At 35.8% G+C, this 20,699-nt stretch overlaps 1 protein-coding gene across 1 annotated transcript in view; it reads left to right on the top strand.

Moving 5' to 3' along the window:
• The window catches only part of DNAH8 (dynein, axonemal, heavy chain 8), a gene marked incomplete at its 5' end in the record, with an annotated part of 124,576 nt that overhangs the window by 84,491 nt on the left and 19,386 nt on the right, over positions 1–20,699 (top strand). The window contains 13 exon segments of the mRNA XM_010288192.1: positions 282–449; positions 1,645–1,857; positions 3,187–3,324; positions 3,659–3,786; positions 5,868–6,039; positions 6,843–6,998; positions 9,129–9,284; positions 10,607–10,789; positions 11,198–11,303; positions 12,146–12,398; positions 12,498–12,688; positions 15,798–15,919; positions 19,001–19,181. Of these exon segments, the coding sequence (XP_010286494.1) occupies positions 282–449; positions 1,645–1,857; positions 3,187–3,324; positions 3,659–3,786; positions 5,868–6,039; positions 6,843–6,998; positions 9,129–9,284; positions 10,607–10,789; positions 11,198–11,303; positions 12,146–12,398; positions 12,498–12,688; positions 15,798–15,919; positions 19,001–19,181 (2,167 nt within the window).

The raw sequence follows: 20,699 nt of genomic DNA, 5'->3' as shown, positions 1-20,699 counted from the left end.
ATTAATACTGCGGTTCCATGCATTTAAATTTGATTTTTGACTGATGTCTTCAGCATTGGGAAAATATTCTTGTCTAATACAAATTCATTACAATTATTAAAGTTTCATGAAACTATGAAATTTGTTAAAGTAAGCCCAGTTACTTTTTTTTAAATGTACGTAGTATAAACTGGCCTCAGAGAAAAGTATGACAAACAAACAAACATTAAAATCAAGATATTGGGTGGGAAAATAGAATAATGGTGTTGATGCAGGATTCTGTTACATTTTTCTTCAAACAGACCATCAAACCAGTGGATATTGCTACTGTTAGAAAACTTGCAAAACCTCCTCACCTAATTATGAGGGTCATGGACTGCTGTCTGCTACTCTTCCAAAAGCAATTAGATCCAGTTACCATGGATCCAGAAAAGCCTTGCTGCAAGCCATCGTGGGGAGAATCATTAAAAGTAAGCAGAGTTTTCCAACAGTGTTTCTTAAACATCAGAAATAGCAACTTGCATATCAGAGAATTTATGATGCTGTTTACTCAAAATGGGACAGAATTTTGTAAAAATGCAAACATATGGTTTTAAGATAGGCATAGCATATAAGTAGAGTTTATTTGGTAGCAAGTAGTAAGTGAATTGCTTAGCGCCTTTTGCAGTAGGAGCTTTACGTTTTCCTTGTCCTGTTCCTAGCATGTGACCTGGTAGCAAATAAATAAATCATACCAATCATGTTAACCATACGTGAGATAAGGCTGTTCTGAAAAGCACCTCTTTCTCTTTGGGAACTTGTAGGTTCACATTTAAAGAGTCTTTTCTGATTCTCCCAGGCTTCTTGATTGAAAGATTATTTGACTGACTAAGAGATAGTAGGTTTTCCCATTCTGCATTTCAATATTCCTGGCCCAAATTCCTTGGACAGACAGACGTCTCTTCCTTCTGGACTTTGATCTCCTCTCAGGATACTCTTTTATTTCTGTGCTTTCTCCTGCCATTCGTTAAATTCTGTTCTACCTCTTTTAGTGTATTAATTTGCCAGTATTATTGCCTCAGGTTTTTTTGGCATACAAATGAAGAAAAAATATATATTTTTGGATATGAAAAGAGCTCTTGCTTTTTACTTAAGCTTTTCCAGGAATTAAGAAATCATCAAAACTTTATTTTCCACTGACATAATGAAGCGGGGCAAGCAGTTATTCCATGAGATGCTCTTAACATGTTAAACATTTGTTAGAAAACGGTTAAACCCAATGATTTCCCTTTCTGGAAGAATTTAGATCACATTTCACAAATGCATAAGCAGGTTTTTTTAGCATTTTCTAGACAAGTTACAAATGTATCTCTGAGGCTTTATCTTGGTTCATTTTTTTAATGAAATGCTGCTTCTTAAATAATTTTAAATGGCAACACAGGAATATAGAAGATGGAAGATACATCAGTAACTTTCAAGCCTAGTTACGGGAGTGTAACTGCTTAAACTTTAAAATAATTGAAGGCATGTGGGAGGAATTACAGCTGAGTAGCACACATAATATTAACTGTATGAATACCCTCTTTTTAGGTATTTTAGGAACATTGTTTTTAACATACCTATGGACAGGCTTTTGAATGTAAAATGTGTAAATAGCTTATAAATATTCTGTGTTGTTTTTTGCAGCTTATGAGTGGTCCATTCTTGCAGAGTCTACAGCAGTTTCCTAAGGATTCAATCAATGAAGAGACGGTAGAATTACTCCAGCCTTACTTTAACATGGAAGACTATACACTGGAGTATGGTACAAAGGTGTGTGGTAATGTGGCAGGACTCCTCTCTTGGACACAAGCCATGGCAATATTTTATGGTGTTAACAGAGAAGTCTTACCTCTTAAGGTAATACATCATCTCTTGCTTTGTCTTTGCTTTTCATGTAATTTAATTTCATTTACTTTAGTAGGATTTAAAAAATATATTTAGGTAACTTTATTCAGACATGATTGCTTGTAGACTTTAGTGGCTAAGGATGATAATAGCAAAAAAAAAGCCTATATCCTCCTCTTGATTCTAGACAGAACACAGAACAGAAAATCAGCCTAGATTAAATTTATGTGCTCTAGTTTACTGTGTACAGTGAAAGCTGTTTTCAGTCTTTGTTTTTAATATGTTATAATTACTTTATAATTGTTTTCAAAAAGTTGTACCAGGAGAGGATCTTCATTCCTTCTCTAGAGAGTCCTGCAAAAAGAGATTTGCAGCTATTTTACCTTCTTTGCTTTCACACGATAACTTAGAGGGAGTGAAGGACTGATATCTTGCCCAAATATTGGCATTCTGAAGAGATTCAGAGCTTGCATCAGTAAAGGAGTTATGTTGCAATAGTGGTAACTGGGTGGGTTTTTTGATGTTTTTGAACATTTGAATAAAAAAATTTATCAGAAGTAAAGACCATGTAGAAACTCTAATGCAGTGATCGTTGCTTTTTGGATTCTAAAACAAGTATTTAATCCATACATGTAGCACAGTTTACCTGTTGTGTCGTCCCCCGTCCCCCACCCCCCAACAAAAGAGGGGGAAAAAAAAAAGTAAAAGGGAAAGCATCTGAATGGTGATTCCAAATATTTTCCACATTTTTGTCACTGGTAGAAGTATTATTTACAAAAGCAACAGTAATGCAGGTGGATGATTAAAAAAAAATTATTTATTGTATTTCTTGTGTTCAGCATAAATATGTTTAGGAGCAATGGGAACATTCACTGGTTTTCTAGTGGGTAAAAGCTATATTGTTAGCTGATAAAAGACCGATCTCCTGTTGTGATTGTTGATCGCTACAGATTGTACAAATAAAAAAGAAATAATAAAGCATATAATCAAGCAAGAAGATTGAGTGATTGTTCTTCTGGGCTAATCAATAGGTACAGATCAGAAACCTTACTTCCCTAACGAGCTTTTTTAAATGTAAATTTTTTTGAAAGAAATAAATTTGACAATGTATAGTAGGAACCTTGAGTACTACATTATTATTAAACAAAAAAAAAAATCATATCTGCAGTATCTGTGTGGCATCATTTTCAGAGTAGATATATTAATATTTCTATAAATATTAATATAAACATTATTTTGATGTATTATTGTCTTATTACCAACTAAGCAAGCTTTAAAAAATTGATCAAAGTATATTCAAATCTTGTAAGATTATTGTTTTAATATTTCTTCTCTTTGCAGGCTAACTTGGCTAAACAGGAAGGCCACCTGAAAATAGCTAATGCAGAATTAGCAAAGGCTCAGGAGGCATTAGACGAAAAGCAAGCTGAACTGGATAAAGTGCAGGCAAAGTTTGATGCAGCAATGAAGGAGAAAATGGTGAGATAAAAGTATTTTAGTATTACGAAAAATGCTTGCATACAATACTGTTATGTAATCAGGAATTGATACAAAGACGCATACAGGGCCTACTACCTTGAATCACATGGATGAGGTTCAGGTATAAAAATAAGATATTTAAATCTATGTTCTCTCCTATTTCCTTCTTTCTGTGAATAGAAACACATTAGACAATAGATGCACTTAGAGTTCTCAAGAATGAATTTTGAATAAATAAAAGTCATAATAAATGTAAGAGGATGAAAACATATATAATATAACTCTCTTGATTTTTGCATGCTATTATTAAGTAGGACATATTTTTTAATTTTAGGACTTACTGAATGATGCAGAAACATGCAGAAGAAAGATGCAAGCAGCCTCTGCACTTATAGATGGACTGAGTGGAGAGAAAGTTAGGTGGACTCAGCAAAGTAAAGAATTTAAATCTCAGATTGACAGGTATCAAATTCATCAGAGGAAAAAACCCCAACAAAATACATGTAAAAACTGAAGAGCTAGTAAGCAATTTGTTAGCTTTAATAATTGTATTTCATTTTCCTCCTAGAAGTCTTAATCTAGTTACACAATGGTTTCAGCCAGGATAGAGCTGGTTTTCTTCACAGAAGCTAGCGTGAGGATATGTCTTGGATTTGGGATGAGAAAACGTTGATAATGTGCTGATGTTTTGAGTTGTTGCTAAGTAGTCAAGGACAGCCCAGCTTCTCGTGCTGGCCTGCTAGTAAGAAGGCTGGGGGTGCATGGGAAGCTGGGAGGGGACACAGCCAGGACAGCTGACCCAGGCTGGCCAAAGAGATATTCCCTACTATACAATGTCATGCCCAGTACATAAACTGGAGTTAGCTGGGGGGTGGAAATCACTGCTCGGGGATGGGCGATCGATCACTGGGTGGTGAGCAATTGCTGCTTTGGGCATCGCTTGTTCTTGTACATTACTTTGTTCAGTAGTATTATTGTTGTTATCATTGTTGTTTCCTTCTCTCTTGCTGTCCTATTAAACTGTATTTTATCTCAACTCATGAATTTTTTCCCAATTCTCTTCCCTGTCCCACTGGGGGAGGGGGCAGTGAGCGAGCAGCTGCGTGGTGCTTAGTTGCCGGCTGGGGCTAAACCACAACAATTAAGTGAACTATCCTGAAATAGGGCAACAAAGCTGGTGAGGGGTCTGGAGAACAAGTCTTACGAGGAGCAGCTGAGGGAACTGGGGTTGTTCAGTCTGGAGAAGAGGAGGTTGAGGGGAGACCTCATTGTTCTCAACAACTACCTGAAAGGGGGTTGTGGTGACATGGGTGTTGGTCTCTTCTCCCAAGTAACTAGCGATAGAACAAGGGAAAACTGCCTCAAGTTGCACCAGAGGAGGTTTAGACTGGATATTAGGAAAAAATTCTTTACTGAGAGGGTGGTCAAACATTGTAACAGGCTGCCCAGGGAGGTGGTGGAGTCACCATCACTGGAAGTGTTCAAAAAACGTGTGGATGTGGCACTTGAGGACATGGTTTAGGGGACATGGTGGTGTTGGATTAATGGTTGGACTTGCTGATCTTGAAGGTCTTTTCCAACCTTAATGATTCTGTGATTCTATGAAATTTGTATTTTTCTTCTGTAAGTGAATACCTGAGTGCTTGTATTTCAGTTCAGAACAATACCTCTGATTTTGGAATTTATTTACAAAGCGATAATTTCTAGTGCAGTTATGTGCCTATATTACAGCTGCCTCTCCTGTCCCCCTAACACTGCACCTCATTCCAATATTTCCAACAGGTGGGAGGTAGGGATGATCTAAGGCTGTCACTGAGAAGGAAGATGGGAGGATTCCTAGACTAATACTGGATAGGAAAAGAAGCATCCCTTTTGATATTAGTTATGGCATATTTGAATAAAAGAAGGAGGCCTAGAGACCAGACAGTAACCCTTGTCCTATAGTCTGTGTGTTGAAACACGAGGGACAGCAGGCCTTATTCTGAGAAACTTGGAAACTTGGGAATCCCCATTCTGTTGCTGTCCATATGACAAAATGCTGAGCAGCCTAGGAGCCAGAGATTATAGCTGTCTAGAAACCTACCAAAATAGTTGCTAAAGGTAAAGAACCTGATAGTTTAGGCTCAGCTTCTGTGGAATGTTTGTTTCCCTAAATTTCCTATGGGAAAATTAGGCATTTCTGGTGAGGTCTGCTCATTCCAAGGGAATTAAGTTTGTATCTTTTGGTAAATATTGTATTGCAGACATATTTTTAAGAAATAAACCAATTTCTTTCTTCGGTTATGGAAGAAGGAATAGTTGTCATCAGGGCTTTATTACTTTGTAGAGGTGAAGATAATGTTTTCATATGATACTACTCTTGCATTTTTCCACAAAAATATTTTGGAAAGACAAAGAAAATATTTGTTGTTCTCAAAGAGAAACAGTTCTCTCCTTAAATTGTCCTCAGAACAGAAATACTATGTTTCAAAAGCTGGTTGTCTAAATCAATAGAAATTGAAATTGTACATCACCTTTTAATTATGATTTTGTTCCTTTTCTAGGCTTGTGGGAGATGTACTGCTCTGCACAGCTTTTCTTTCATACTGTGGACCTTTTAATCAAAACTTCAGGAAGCTTTTGCTTAAAGATTTATGGGAAGCAGAGATGAGAGCCCATGAAATCCCCTTTTCTGAAAACCTGAACCTGATTTCTATGTTGGTAGATCCACCAACAGTAAGTTCTTGGTGCTTGGTGGGTTTAATTTTAATTTCATTTAACATATTCTGTGACTGTTAGCCAGCATTATGCTTACTTAAAACACAACCATAATCCCCAATATTGTTGTGCAGTGTAGTTCTGTGGTTTCCAAACGTTCTGGGCAATTTCCACTAAACATCTGAGTACTGAGCAATGATTAGATAGGTAAACAAGTTATAAACAAGTGACATATTATACAATTTGCCAATTGCCAGTTAGACAGTGCACTTTCAAGTATCTTTGGAGAACCCATCACCACAGCTGTAGATCACTGAAAACCCACTGAAAACAGTGGGTTTCACTGTTAGCTTTTGGTTCTGTCAATATTATCTGGGTCTGTTTTCAAAAATAGATTTTGTATCAGATAGAACATTCTAAGAAGAATGCACAAAGTCTTTTCATTCAGTGTGAATGTATGAGAAACCAAACAAAGGACAATGCCAGAATCTTCAAGTTTTCTTCAGTAAATATTAAGCCCCAAAAGCTCTCTTAGCCTGGTTTTCTCTTAACTGATCCTAATGTTTAATTTGGCTGTCAAGCTGCCTTCTTACTTTCTTAAACTTTTAAAATATATTTTTTATCATTGTATATAGTTAAAAACATCCATAAAAATAAAATCATGGAAATATTTTTCCGTCTCCATTAATTGCTTTTCAGCAGTTTCAGATATGCATCCCTTTTGGCTTGGTGTCTCCATTATTTCTTAGAACAATCGTAATTGAAGGTTAATTCCAGTGAGATTTTATTCCAGACTACTTTTTTTTCTCCCCCCTCTTCAGATTAGTGAGTGGAATCTTCAAGGACTCCCTGGAGATGATCTCTCAATTCAGAATGGTATCATTGTCACTAAGGCAACTAGATATCCCCTTTTGGTAGACCCACAAACTCAAGGAAAATCATGGATTAAAAGGAAAGAACAGGATAATGAATTACAGGTGAACGGTGATTTAAAGGAATAATGTGCTGTATTACATTCCTTCAAACATTATTGCTTTAGAGTGTGTCTGCATTTGAGTCAGTGTAACTCTCCTACACACATATCTGAGATAACTTTAACTTGTATGGAGATTGACAATGATGTAGACGCATCAGCAGGGAACCTGAGAAGAGCTGTAAATCCCATTCAAGGACTTGGAAAAGATTATATAGTAAGTAAATACTGGCATGAAATCCAGCAAGAAATATGAAAGAGGTAGCCTTGTGTTCAAAATTGGTGAGTACGTTCCCTGTACAGAGGGCAAAGTGGTGAAAAGTATAGCAAAACAGTATAACATGAAATTATTAAATGAGAGTAAATTAGGCAACTATTAGTAAGATTACAAAGGCAGGATAACTTAGAGCTTTGAAAATGTAGGCAAAGTACTTAAACTGATGCAGTCCAGAATTTAGAACATCGTTACTGCTGCAAAAGAAAATTGAGGACAACTGGTTGAAACCAAACCCTAGAGAAAACTACCCTAATGTTACTGCAATTTTAATAGCTCTTTTATAGCTTAAGCCAATAGGGTTAAATGTCTGTTCATGAAATATAGGAGAAAGACATTCATGTGCACCTGTAGTTTGCATCACAGATGAATGTTTCACAAATGAAGTAGCATGGGAAAAGGAACCTACATTTTAAAAGCCTTAACCTGAATGTTCCAAAATCTCACATGTCCTCCTGAATCTCAGTAAGTTTTTGGGGTTTTAGGATGTCTAGATTTTGAAGATTTTAAGTACAGTGAATGTGAAGTTCTTGCTTATTGTTTTATCATTAATAAAGCAAACTGTCACAATCACAGAAAGGTTGAGGTTGGAAGGGGTCTCTGAAGATCGTCTAGTCCAGCCTTCCTGCTCAGGGCAGGATCTATTAAAGGAGGTTGAGCAGGACTGTATCCAGTCGGGTTTTGAGTATCTCCAAGGATGGTGACTTCACCATCTCTCTGGGCAACCTGTTTTAGTGTTCAACCACCCTCACAATAAAGTTGTTTTTTTGTTTTTCCCCCCCTTATATTTAAATGATATTACCTATATTTCAATTTGTGCCCATGGCATCTTGTCCTGTTACTGTGTGCCATTAAGAGGAGTCTGTCTCCCTGTTCTTTTATTCTCATCCACCAGGTATTTATATACATAGGTAAATACCCTTGTGAGCCTTCTTGAGGCTCAATAATCCCAGCTGTCTCAGCTTTCCTCATATGTCAAGTGCTCCAATCCCTTAATAATCTTAGTGGTCCTTTGCTGGACTCACTTCAGTGTCTCTCTTATACTGCGGAGCCCAGAACTAGACAGAGGACTCCAGATATGTGTCTCCAGTACTGAGCAGAGGGGAAGGATTGCCTTCCTCAACCTGCTGGTAACGTTTTTCCTAATGAAGCCCAGAATGCTGTTGGCCTTTGCTGCAAAAGCAGATTGCTGGCTCATGCTCAACTTGTTGTCCACCAGAACCCCAACATCCTTTTCTGCAAGCTGTTTTCCTGGTAGAATGGCCCTATTTCATACCTGTAGAGGAAATCTTGAAAATAATATGAGAACTTTCTGAAAGTCCAAAATTAGGAAGCAATAGAAAATTAGTATTTTATTTATTAATGTCTTTTAATGATTTCATATATTATGAATGCCATTTCATGATACTTCAGACATCTGTGTTCATAATATTGTAACAGCAATTCATCTGTTAAACTGAATTCAGGTTTCCAGAAAGAATTTCTTAACACTTCAAAACTAAAATTAGGAAATCTAGTCCTCAGGACACAGATAGAAAACTAAAAGCTAGGCATCTCTGATTTGAAAAATACATGTAACATCCTCAATTCTCAATAAGCTGTGCCAGTTCTACTTGGTACATTATTACTCTCATAATGAGGTTTTGTGGATTCCATTACAGACAATCTTTTAATTCACCTTTTATGTATACACAAGAAGTATTTCTGCATAAATTGCTGCATGGTCAACATTTACTACTTTCCTTAAAATGCAACTAATAAAAACAATGAAAAATTTTCATAGTTAGATCTCTCGTTTTCATGTAAGACTTTGAAGAAATGTTTTTGTCCTTATATCAATTAAAAAAATTTTTTTTTGAGGTAACAACTTTGAATGACAAGTATTTCCGTACACACATAGAAGATAGTCTTTCACTAGGACGATCACTCGTGATTGAAGATATAGGTGAAGAGCTGGATCCAGTCCTTGATAATATATTAGAAAAGAATTTCATGAAATCTGGAACTACTTTTAAGGTTAGTAATCAAACAAAAGACCTGGAATAAATAGTTAGCTTTGTGATGAATGATATTTTACCCTTCTATTCCAAACTTCTACTGAATCAGGTAAACTTTCTATTCAGTAGGGTAGTGTGAAGAATCAAATTAAACTAATAAAATATACGAGACAGAGCCTCAGCTGACTAATAAGTGCATGAGTCTAACATTTGAGTTTAACTACTGAAGAATACAAACTGGAACAAGTTATGTTTGTCCTATTGAATGCTTACAATACTTTCTATTGATTTTCAAACATTTTCGTTTTACACTCTTTAACAGAATTAACAGAATTGAAAAGATCTCCCTCTTCCTAGTGTGGAGTACAGGTTGTATCAACTGCAGAATCTTTAATCCGGAATAGCGCTGTTTTCCAATGGAACAAGCCAAAAAGCATGAAGTTTTATTAATAATATTAAGTACATTCCCAACCTTGAAAAATCATGAGCCTTTCTGCCCTTCATTACGTAAAGAAATCACTCCCAAGTTTTAAAAATAATCCCGCTTCAAACATCCTGAAATAAAATGACAGCACATGCTGTATATTTCTATATTTTTCTCAAATAAACTTAACTGGCTAGGACATGAGAGAGATGGTAGACCAGATTGTTGATGATATTGAAAATAAAATTATTTCTATTTTTGTGGAGTAGTTTTACTTTGAATGTCAGAGTAAACAATATGCTTTGGGAGTGGTTTGATCCTACTTCTTCTAAAGCCAGGTATTTGAAATGGCCTTGGAGGGTTATACACAGTGATCAGATTTCCTTATGCACATGCAGCTTTCAACATAGACAGCTGATTTGGAATATCTTAACTTCTGTAAAAATTTATGTGGAAAACTCTGAATAAATTTGTAGTTCCCTTAGAAAGGTTCTCTAAGATCCACTTAGTCTTAATAAATACAGAATTAATTTCCAATGATTTATGTTCCATTGTTGGATCAAATAATTTATTTTCTTCCCTGAACACAAGAGAACAATGACTTCTCCAAAGGTCAGTAGTTTCTACTATCTTCATCTGAGTTGTGATTAGAAGCACAAAACCTAAACCAAATGGTTCTGAAGCCATTAATGAGAATCCACAGTGGAAGTAATCCCTGTATTTACCTGTACAGGGATGCTACTTTTATAATGTACCCTAACTGCTACCTTTGGTCATTGATGGTTATTTTAATGACAAATTTGAATTGTGAAATAAACTTCCTCTCTTTGGCATTTCAAATAATGTGTTTTTTTTTTTTTTCTGGTCAAATAAAGCTAATTTTCCTCTGCTTAATATTATTCTAACTTACTCCACAGGTGAAAGTTGGTGATAAGGAAGTAGAGGTTATGAGTTCATTTAGACTGTACATTACTACAAAGCTACCCAATCCTGCTTTCACACCTGAAATTAATGCAAAAACATCAATTATTGATTTTACTGTTACAATGAAAGGACTTGAGAATCAGTTACTGAGAAGAGTAATTCTTACTGAAAAACAGGTAACAGTACACACAAATCACAGGAATGCTTAATTATTTTTTTATTTAACTGTTTTTAGTATATAGGGAAAAAGAAATGTTCAAATGGAAAAAAGACATCAGCCATTTTCTAAAATTTTATTCAGATTTGGTATAGAAATTTCCAAATCAAAAAATAAACCTAGAGGATCTTCTATGTATGGCTGTCAGTATGACACAAACAATAAAGCACAAGCATTTGGCATTGATAAAATACTTCCTAAGATACTGAATAAATGCTGCTTTAAAAAAAAAACAAACATGTTTTACATACCTGAAAAAGTAAAATGCTCATTTCATGAACTTGAAAAATCAGCAACTGAATTTTAAGTATGACTCGTAGTTACAGTCCATAAAGTGTCATGCCATTTTCTTGTTTTTTAATAATAGGAACTAGAGGCAGATCGAATTAAACTCATGGAAGATGTAACTTTTAATAAGAGGAAGATGAAAGAACTGGAAGACAATCTTCTGTACAAACTAAGTGCAACCAGAGGTTCTGTATCAAAGTGTAAAAGAACCAGGATTAAGCAGATTAGGCAGATTAAGATGATTCACATTAGAACATTTCCATACAGAAATTTATCCATCCAAGATACAATAAGAGAACATCTAATGGTATAAATTTTGAAGTATGGTGATTTATCAGTGTATGAGGGATTTGGTACTATAGCATGCCACCCTAGACACTAAGTATTGTTTTATGAAACAAATCCATTTCTGCCCCTCAAATGAGATAAGGTATCTGATCATGGACAAATCATTAAACCTTTGAGAAGGCAAAGTAAAATGGACTAGCTTAAATAGTGTCGAAAGTCTTTTGCAGTATATTAGGAGCCTGCACATGATCAGTTACTGTCTCTTTGGTGGAAAAACAAGGTGGTAACTTCCAGCAAATCCATCAGTAAGTACTTGAGATGCATGAATACTGTTGTGTGACCATGCCTTTAGGATCCATCAAAAAGACTTAGTCTCTTTGACTTTGAGTGTACCAATCAACAGACTTTAAAATAATTGAACCACTGTGTAGGAATAGGTATGTTTATGTATATTATGTGCATAAGAAATACAACTTCTTTAGTACATGCTGCAAGCTGTTGGTATAGATGTATTCATACTGACATAGGTTGAATGCATTTGTTTAGCATGTAGAATATAAAAATAATTTCTAGTGTTACATATCCTGTTTAGTTTCCATTTTAAAAGCTTTCTGCAATTCAATAAATCATTTCCACTTGTTATAAATAATTTCTGTAATTTGGCCTTTCAGTTTTTACATATATAAAGTGAAAAAATTGTTATAAAAATGTCCTAAACATCCAATATTTGACTTTTTAGGTTCACTAGTAGATGATGAATCCTTGATTGGTGTTCTGCAAACAACTAAGCAAACAGCTGCTGAAGTAGCTGAAAAGTTGTCTGTGGCAGCAGAAACTGAAGTGAAGATTAACACTGCTCAGGAGGAATATCGACCTGCTGCTACACGTGGAAGCATTCTTTATTTTCTTACTACAGAAATGAGCATGGTCAATAATATGTATCAAATTTCACTGGCTCAGTTCTTGAAGTTATTTGATCAATCCATGGCCAAGTAGGAAGACACAGATTTTTCTACTATTCAGATGTTTGTCTTTCCAATGTATTTGCTGTTATTAACATGCTTGCTTTGTGCTTTGTTTTCGTGATTCAGATCTAAGAAGTCTCCTTTACCGCAGAAAAGAATCTCAAATATTATTGAGTATCTTACCTTTGAAATTCACTCATATTCTGTTAGAGGCTTGTATGAAAACCACAAATTCCTCTTTACCTTCCTCCTGGCATTAAAAATTGATCTTGAGAGAGGACATGTGAAAAACAGAGAGTTTCATGCACTCATTAGAGGTACATTTAAAAACTGTGTTATATGTCGAGCTAATTTTGACTTTTTAAACTTTTATACCATTTCAAAGTAGGAATTTTTGGCTGCATGGTTTCTACCATGCAGTTCTGTGGGAACTGCCTCTGTTCTTATCCCTGCTGTGGTCCAGTGAGGTTAGATGCAGTTCCGCATCACAGTTCTACCTCCGCCATTTACCCAGGTTGTGTTCTGTCCTGAGAACAGAAGAGTTCTGCTTTTCTCCAGCAAGTGGTTTAATGATTGTATATTTTTGTATTATATTTGTATCCTTATTTTGTAAATTAGGTGAGTTATTGCTCCATTGCTTCTCTGCTTTGTTGGAGCTGAATATAGCTAACTTCTAAGTGGCCAGAACAACTCCACGTAAAGTCCAGGATGTGCTACAAAACAGTCCTTTATCAGTTTCAGTTTGAGCTTTCTCTGACTTTTGCCAGCCAGCTAACACTGACTTTTAGAGAACATGATGTGTTTCTGTGGCCCAGTTGGTCAGGTCTGCCTCCTCTGTACTCTGTGAATTTGTGCCTCTGCTGAAAAATGTGATCAGGACTGCTTATGTGGAGGTCCATATAAAACCTGTTTGAATTTTACAGTGTTGAAATGAATCTTGCAAAGGTCTAATGTCAAAGTAGTGAACCTAGATTTGAAGATCATTATCTGCCTTTATTGAATGAAATGGATAGGAAACAAGATTAAATTCACTTTCTCTTTTGCTTTCCAGTTTGTTGTAATGGTTTTATCCTTTGAGAATGGTATCCAACTACCGATTTACCACTGATGTTATGTAGTGCATGCCAGGAAATGCTTTCAAAATGAACTGTCTGCTTTAGTAAAGCATTGAATGAGGAACCGTATTTCTTTGGTTTTGGCTTATGGATTCTTGTTTTGCCAGAGGAAAATATACCTTGGGCATCTGAAGCAGAAAGTGGTCACTTACCCTTTTTAGCTGATGACAATCTGCAATAAAATACAGGAGTACTTTTAGCAATTTTTGTCTAGAACATAGGATTGCAGTTTTCTGCCTAGCTTTACCACAGTTGATTTGATAGTGGGAAATTCTTCTGGTGTGTAAAATGACACCAAAATAACAATAGATTTTTCTATAATTATTCATGTGATATTAAATCGGATTGGGAAGTGGGTAGATGCCTAGCCAAATTGTCCTGGACTCTTAGATATCTTCTGCAATGAATGAATTTTTCAATTTTCCTCCGTGGATGAGCAGTTCTTGGTGCAAAATGAATGTCATGTTACCAAACATCATTGGGGAGCTGAAGAAAGGATTTATTTGAAAAATAAATCTCTCTTCCTCTTCTTTCCATTTCTTTTCCAGGAGAGTTGCATGGCTTATCAGCCATGAAAGGGAATGTCTCAGTGAAATAAGCATTGCTATATGAAGGGGGAAAAGTCTCTAGAACTCATTGTTCAGCTAGTCTCAGGAGATTATAAACTCTAAATCTTTACTTTTGTTAAAGCACATAAACTGAATTTTATTCTATTTACTGTATTCCATTAAAACCAAACTCTAGGCCCTTCCTGAATATTTTAATGCTATAGCTTGAAGGTAACCTTAGTCAGAAAAACAGAGAAAGCAGGTCCCCAAATTATAGAAAATAGCCTCCCATGACGGGGCATAGAATTTTTATTAAAACTGTAGGAAAACAAACAAACAAAAACAAACGAACAAAAACAAATGAACAAACAAACAAACAAACAAAACCATCAAAAACAAAATAAAAAAAACCCACAACAAAATCCAAAAGAGATGAGGAAAAATATAAGGAGTTCATTGACAATTTTGTGAATTTTTTAGTTTGTTTGTAACATGTTGTTGAAATTTGTTATACCAGTAACCTAGACAAATAAATTATCTTAGTTCTGGAGACCACTGGAACAACACACTCTAGTTTTCCCAAGAAGTGACATGAGTCAATTTTTGGAGGACTGGGAAAGAGGCAGCTACAAGAAGAAGAAAATGATGATAAAAAATTAGGATAAAAAGTTAAAAGTTCATCTGTTTAAAATTGAATTGCAGTCGTATCCCAGAGGAGTTCCTCTTCAATTTCATATCCGAGTATGTGAAACACATATTATCTACTGGATATCTCAGCTTCTATATGCTATTTTAGATGATTTGTGCTTGGTAGGCTGGGCTAGGATTGATTGATTCCATCAGTCCAGAGTTTCTTTCTTCTCTTGTTGTGTTTAGGTTTTTTTTCCAATGATCCCAGGAGACTACTTTGCTAACACATGGAACATTCTTTAGATATTAGAACTATGCATTTCATCAGAAAATAGGTAGAAGTTTGCAGTTGAGAAAAACAAGACTTTCTTTTCAATTTCTTCTCTTTTTAGGAATAGTGGGATAAAATATAGACTGTCTAAGGGAAGATCTTCAAAGGAATATGTTTATCTTTCAGATAAATACAAAATGATCTTTACTGTATTATCAGCACAGGTGAAAAGGAAAAGATATTATTAAAGAATCCCTATATTTCAAATATAATCAGTATCATCGTATAAACTTAAAATAACAATATGGAGCATATGACAAAAGACGTGAGGCTGAAATAACTGGGCTTGTTCAGCTTGGTGAACAGAAGGCTTAGGGAAGACCCAATAGTAGCCTTCCAACAACTATGAGAAGGCCATTAAGAAGACAGGGCCTGGCTCTTCACATCGGTACACAGTAGGAAGATGAGAGACAACAGAAATACACTGGGAAAAAAAAAGAGAGGTTCATAGTGGGTGTAAGGGGAATTTTTTTCATTATGAGGACAGACAAACATTAGAACACATTGTCTAGAAAGGTTTTGCAGTCTCCGTCCTTGGAGGTTTTCAAGACCAGGCAGAATAAAGACCTGTTTTTATCTCATAGCTGACCCTGCTTTGAACAGGTTGGACTAGAGACCTCCTGAGGTCCCTTCCAGACTAAATTATCCAATGATCTTATGAAATAAATGCTAAGTACACAAGAGTGCAATTAATACCCCAGTGAAAATTATATCGGCCAGGAAACAATTTAAAAATAAATGTCAAATATATCTTGACCCCTGGAATGCTGTGTCTATTTCATCAGAATGTTTTTATTTACAGGAGGTGCAGCACTGGATTTACAGGCTTGCCCACCCAAACCTTTCCGCTGGATTCTTGACATGATGTGGCTAAACCTAGTGGAATTGAGCAAACTTCCACAGTTCGCAGAAATTTTGAATCAGGTGATATCTACTAATTATCTTTTTAATGTTAATAACCAGTTTCACAATCATAGTTGTGCTCCCATATTTTACATTTAGAATGCACAGGAGATGTAGTTAAGAACAAGGCCACAGAGAATACAGAATAAAGGTATAGAAATGAATAGCTAGGTAGCATGAATGGGGATATGTTTATTTGCGCTGTTTTTTTAATTTGCTTTACTGTATTTTGTATTATAGTCATTGAGGTAGAAAGAGAACAGGAGCAAAGAGCTACTATAAGTGGAAGCCAGTGAAAGAGAGACAGAAATAAGGAGAAAGGATAAAAAAGTAGAGGTATCAAAAAGGCTCAGAAAGTTAATCCAAGTGTCAGGTTTTAAGTTACAATGTTTTATGTCTTGAGTCGGATAGATTTTTACAAGTAAATTGTTTGTTGCTTGTTTTAAATACTCATTTCCATTCCAAGGTTAATATGTTGTTCAGATATTATGAGCTAGCTATAAAAATACTATTTATTTTATTAATACATACCTGAACGTATATGCATATAAGCTTGTGCCATGTTTATCAATTATTTTCTTTACTTTGGTTAAGTTATCTTTTTTTAGTGTATTTAAAACACTCTCTACGTATTTCTCTTTCTGTATCTCCTAAGCACTCCTTGTTAATCAGACTGATAGCCAGGACACTAAGTTCTTGCTGGTACAGCATTGGTCAGCCAACTCCATTTTGTGATGGCATTCATTTAGTGTCCTGAAGGGTAGCAGAGATTTCATCTAAATGGTGTACTTTGAAGTGGTACTGGCTGTTTCCCAACTCTGTATCAAGGCAAGTCTGGATACATACCAGCCCATTTCCTCCAGCTTTTGGTTGCTGGAGGTATCAAAACAAGATACTGATTTAGGAAAAAGTTGGAGGAATTCTAGTTAAGCCATCACTCTGGGTTGTTAGAGCACCAGAACCCAAAATGCAGGCCTCTTCTTTTAACTAATCTTTTAGCACTAACTTAAAATTACCATATATTCACAAGTTGAAAAGTGACAATTAGGTGATTTTAGTTATCAATAGAGGTGGAACCTAGGAGGGTGCCAACTAGGTTATCAATAAAAAATGCAAATAAGGAAAGAACATATTTTCATGCTAATATGCATCCATTAGATGTGCTGTTCTGTTTGGCTAATCATATTAAATACAATTGTATCATTATTCATTTAGATACAAGCAGAAAATGATTTAAAGTAAGAGGAAAAAGCTTGGAAAGGGTATGCCGAATTCTCAAGAGGTTGCCTATGATATTTCTTTTTTTCTTGCCAGTTACAATTTTTTTTTCTTCTTTAAAAATTAAGTCCTCCAGTCCCAGATGCCTAACTTAATTTAATAAATATATATTTCTCTTTAAACATTTAGATGACCCTGTTCCTTTTTACACTGTTACTACTTCCAGCTGTGGTTGAGTGAGACATGGTAAAAGGAAATATGTAATAAAAGCTTAATGATTTTATTGAGTCAGCTGAAGTCCCTTTAGCTCACTAATCTATCTCTGGCTGTGGCCTAGCTTAGAGAAGGTACCTCCTCTGAATACTCTCCTAACAAGTGCCGAGGTTGACGTCAGTTCATGTAGAACTGAGCTATTTGCTTATAATTTTTTTTCTCAGACATGGATTATAGTTCAGAATGGGACATTTGGTGTTTATGAATCTCTCTGAAAGAGTTTCATTATAGGAGATACATGGTTGGAAAAGGTCCCTGTATGTTCATTTCTTACTCCTCTCCCAGTCCATTCTTGGTGGGGGTGTCGCAAAAGTGGGATCAAATACCCGGTGTGCAACATGCCAATATACAGTCAGAGTAGAGGTATTTTATTTATAGCATATTTGCCCAGATACAGGTGCTAGGTGGTATTCCACAAAGCTAGCACACTACACAGCGGAATTACTACATATTTATCCTGTTACAAGTTTAGCAAAAACAATGGAGAACCCACCCAAGTTTACATTCATTGGCCATTATTTGGCCATTATCGGCGATTCATTACCACATTGCTTATTATTGGTTATACACATTCAAATTGGCATACATGATCCTAGAAGGAGTAGAGGGGGTAATTTGCATAGTGCCTCAATTGAGTAGGTTGTCGTGCTCCCCCCACCACCTTTACTTTTACCCCAGTTACTGTGGATTCTGCTGACCTCAAGACAGTTACGTTTTTCAAGAGTGCAGGAACAGCTAAGTCTTCATGGTTTACTGCTGAAGTACAAATGCTTCTTCATCTTGACCACCGGATCTGGCTTCATTAATCTTTTTTGATTGTGTTAACTCCTTCCAACCTGCACACTAGAATCTTCCATTTGCCTCAAATATTATTTTAGGTTGTTCTGAAGCAACTTCTATGTGAAACGAAGTCAGTCAACTGGACGGAGCTCCTTGGTTTATAATAGGCATATAGAACTGTATTTCAGAACAGATAGTATCAATGGTGTTCCTTGTTCTCTTTCCAGTGATCTGAGAGTATTGCAGTAGCTGACTCTTCTCAGTCACTGCATTAAAGGCTCAACTGCATAGTAATTTTCACTATGTTCTGTCCACCAGTATCCCTTGTCCTATTAGGTTATGGGTTCTAAGAGGTGCCTAAATAATGATCATATTTGTGATCAGATTTATTCTTTCTCAAGTCAAAAGCTCGCTAGACTCCATTATTTTTGATTTGTGATTCTTTGGCTGGCTGAACTGTATTGTACTGAGACAGATTTTTCTGTTCCTCAGTACTTTGTGATCAAAAGGGGTAAATTAATCACAGTATGTTTCCCTTATACTATAGAATCCTTCTGCTAATTATTGATTTTTCTTAAGTAGCTGCATGTGTTTGGGAGGAGGATCTATGGATAACTGATTAGCTTAAGAGCCTGCATTTTAATACTAAAATTTCTATTTCTAGTATCTTAATAGCATTTCACATGGCGCGTGTCTTAAATGCTATGGGATCTTAATGTTATTTGTAATATATCCTAATATAATAATAGACTCTCATTAAAATATACCTTTACAAGGGAATTTTGCTACAGCTGAACTGTATTTATATGTGCATTAATGTAATAAATTTAGATAGCCTGTAATGAAAAGGGATGGAAAAGTTGGTTTGATAAAGATGCTCCTGAGGAAGAAATTATACCTGATGGATATAATGATTCACTTGATACCTTTCGCAAGCTTTTACTTATCAGGTGAGCATCTTCAGAAAATTTGGAAATGCATACATGGTTGCATCACATGTCTCTGTCTATTGGTATGGTATTATCACAATAGCATAATTTTTATTAATTTCTGCATGACATGAAATATTAATTCACTCACATGAAATATGATTTCATTCACTCCAGAGCTATCCGCTGAAGAGTCTAAAAAAGTTATTTCTAGAAAATATTTTTCATATCTTTGCTTTTATGTCATGACAAATGCAAACTGGGAACCACGTTAAATTACTTTAAATAAGCAACAAAAAAAAAGAGATTTGCAAAAATGCCAAAAAGGTATACAAAAGCCCCATGTGAAAAGTGTGCTATAAATGATTTTATTGCATCAACTAAGATTCATGTGGCAGGAGTTGGGTAGAATAGAGTTCCCCAAAGCAGCATTCAGCTGTCTTATGTGTGAGATCATATCTTCCTACGATCACTGTATACTTTCCAAATGTTGCAACAAATAAATCAGAGACACTACAAAAAACCAACAACATTAATTACTAGACCATGATTTGTCTTTGGAGTGGATTCAACCTGTGTAGTAAAAAAGACCAGAATCTGATGGAAGAAGTACTATGTTATTCTATGCTATACACCCTGAAGGGGGACAGAGATCATCTAAGTCCTAAGCCTTTAAATAATAAGCCTATAAATTGAAGCTTTGCAAACTCATATCTATTATCCAAAAGTAGTTGTTTGGGTTTTTTTACCATGGGAGAAAGAAAGACTTATCCCAAACACAAATGCAATCCAGTGCAGAAGAGCTGAGTCTGTACCCTAGAAGACTAACAGACCCAATGAAACCTCTGCAGAATTTTACTAAAGGTCAAAAATGATCTTACTGTACCATACTTGGGTCCTCAGATACAAAAGCTCTGTTTAAAATGAAGAATGTCCCACCTGATAAAAGTACCCAGGACAGAAAATTCCAGTGCAAGTAGTGTACTTAAGGCAGAATTGTAAGCGATTGAAAGGTATTGAGAGCCTGGAGAAGAGGAGGCTGAGGGGAGACCTTATCACTCTCTACAACTACCTGAAAGGGGGTTGTGGCGACGAGGGTGTTGGCCTCTTCGCCCAAGTAACTAGCGATAGGACAAGAGGAAATGGCCTCAAGTTTCACCAGGGGAGGTTTAGATTGGATATTAGGAAAAATTTCTTCATCGAGAGAGTGGTCAGGCATTGGAACAGGCTGCCCAGGGAGGTGGTGGAGTCGCCATCTCTGGAAGTGTTCAAAAAACGTGTGGATGTGACACTTGAGGACATGGTTTAGGGGACATGGTGGTGCTGGATTAATGGTTGGACTTGATGATCTTGAAGGTCCTTTCCAACCTAGTGATTCTGTGATTCTGTGATAAGTAGAGGGAAGACTACTAGCACTGTCTATTATTATATCTGTAAAGATAAACCTACAAACATATATAAGAATGTGTGTGTGTGTGTGTATATATATGCATATTATGAAGCAAAAATCTCTATATGATAAAAATAGAATTTCTAGTCTGGTCTTTGCAACAGGAAGAGACCTTGAATTTGTATCTTGGTATATATTTTTATTTCTAGGT

The sequence above is a fragment of the Phaethon lepturus genome, unplaced genomic scaffold (assembly GCF_000687285.1).
Source record: "Phaethon lepturus isolate BGI_N335 unplaced genomic scaffold, ASM68728v1 scaffold15825, whole genome shotgun sequence".
NCBI lineage: Eukaryota > Metazoa > Chordata > Aves > Phaethontiformes > Phaethontidae > Phaethon > Phaethon lepturus.
Note: the sequence above shows the minus strand (reverse complement) of the source record. Positions and strands in the feature narration are given on the sequence as shown.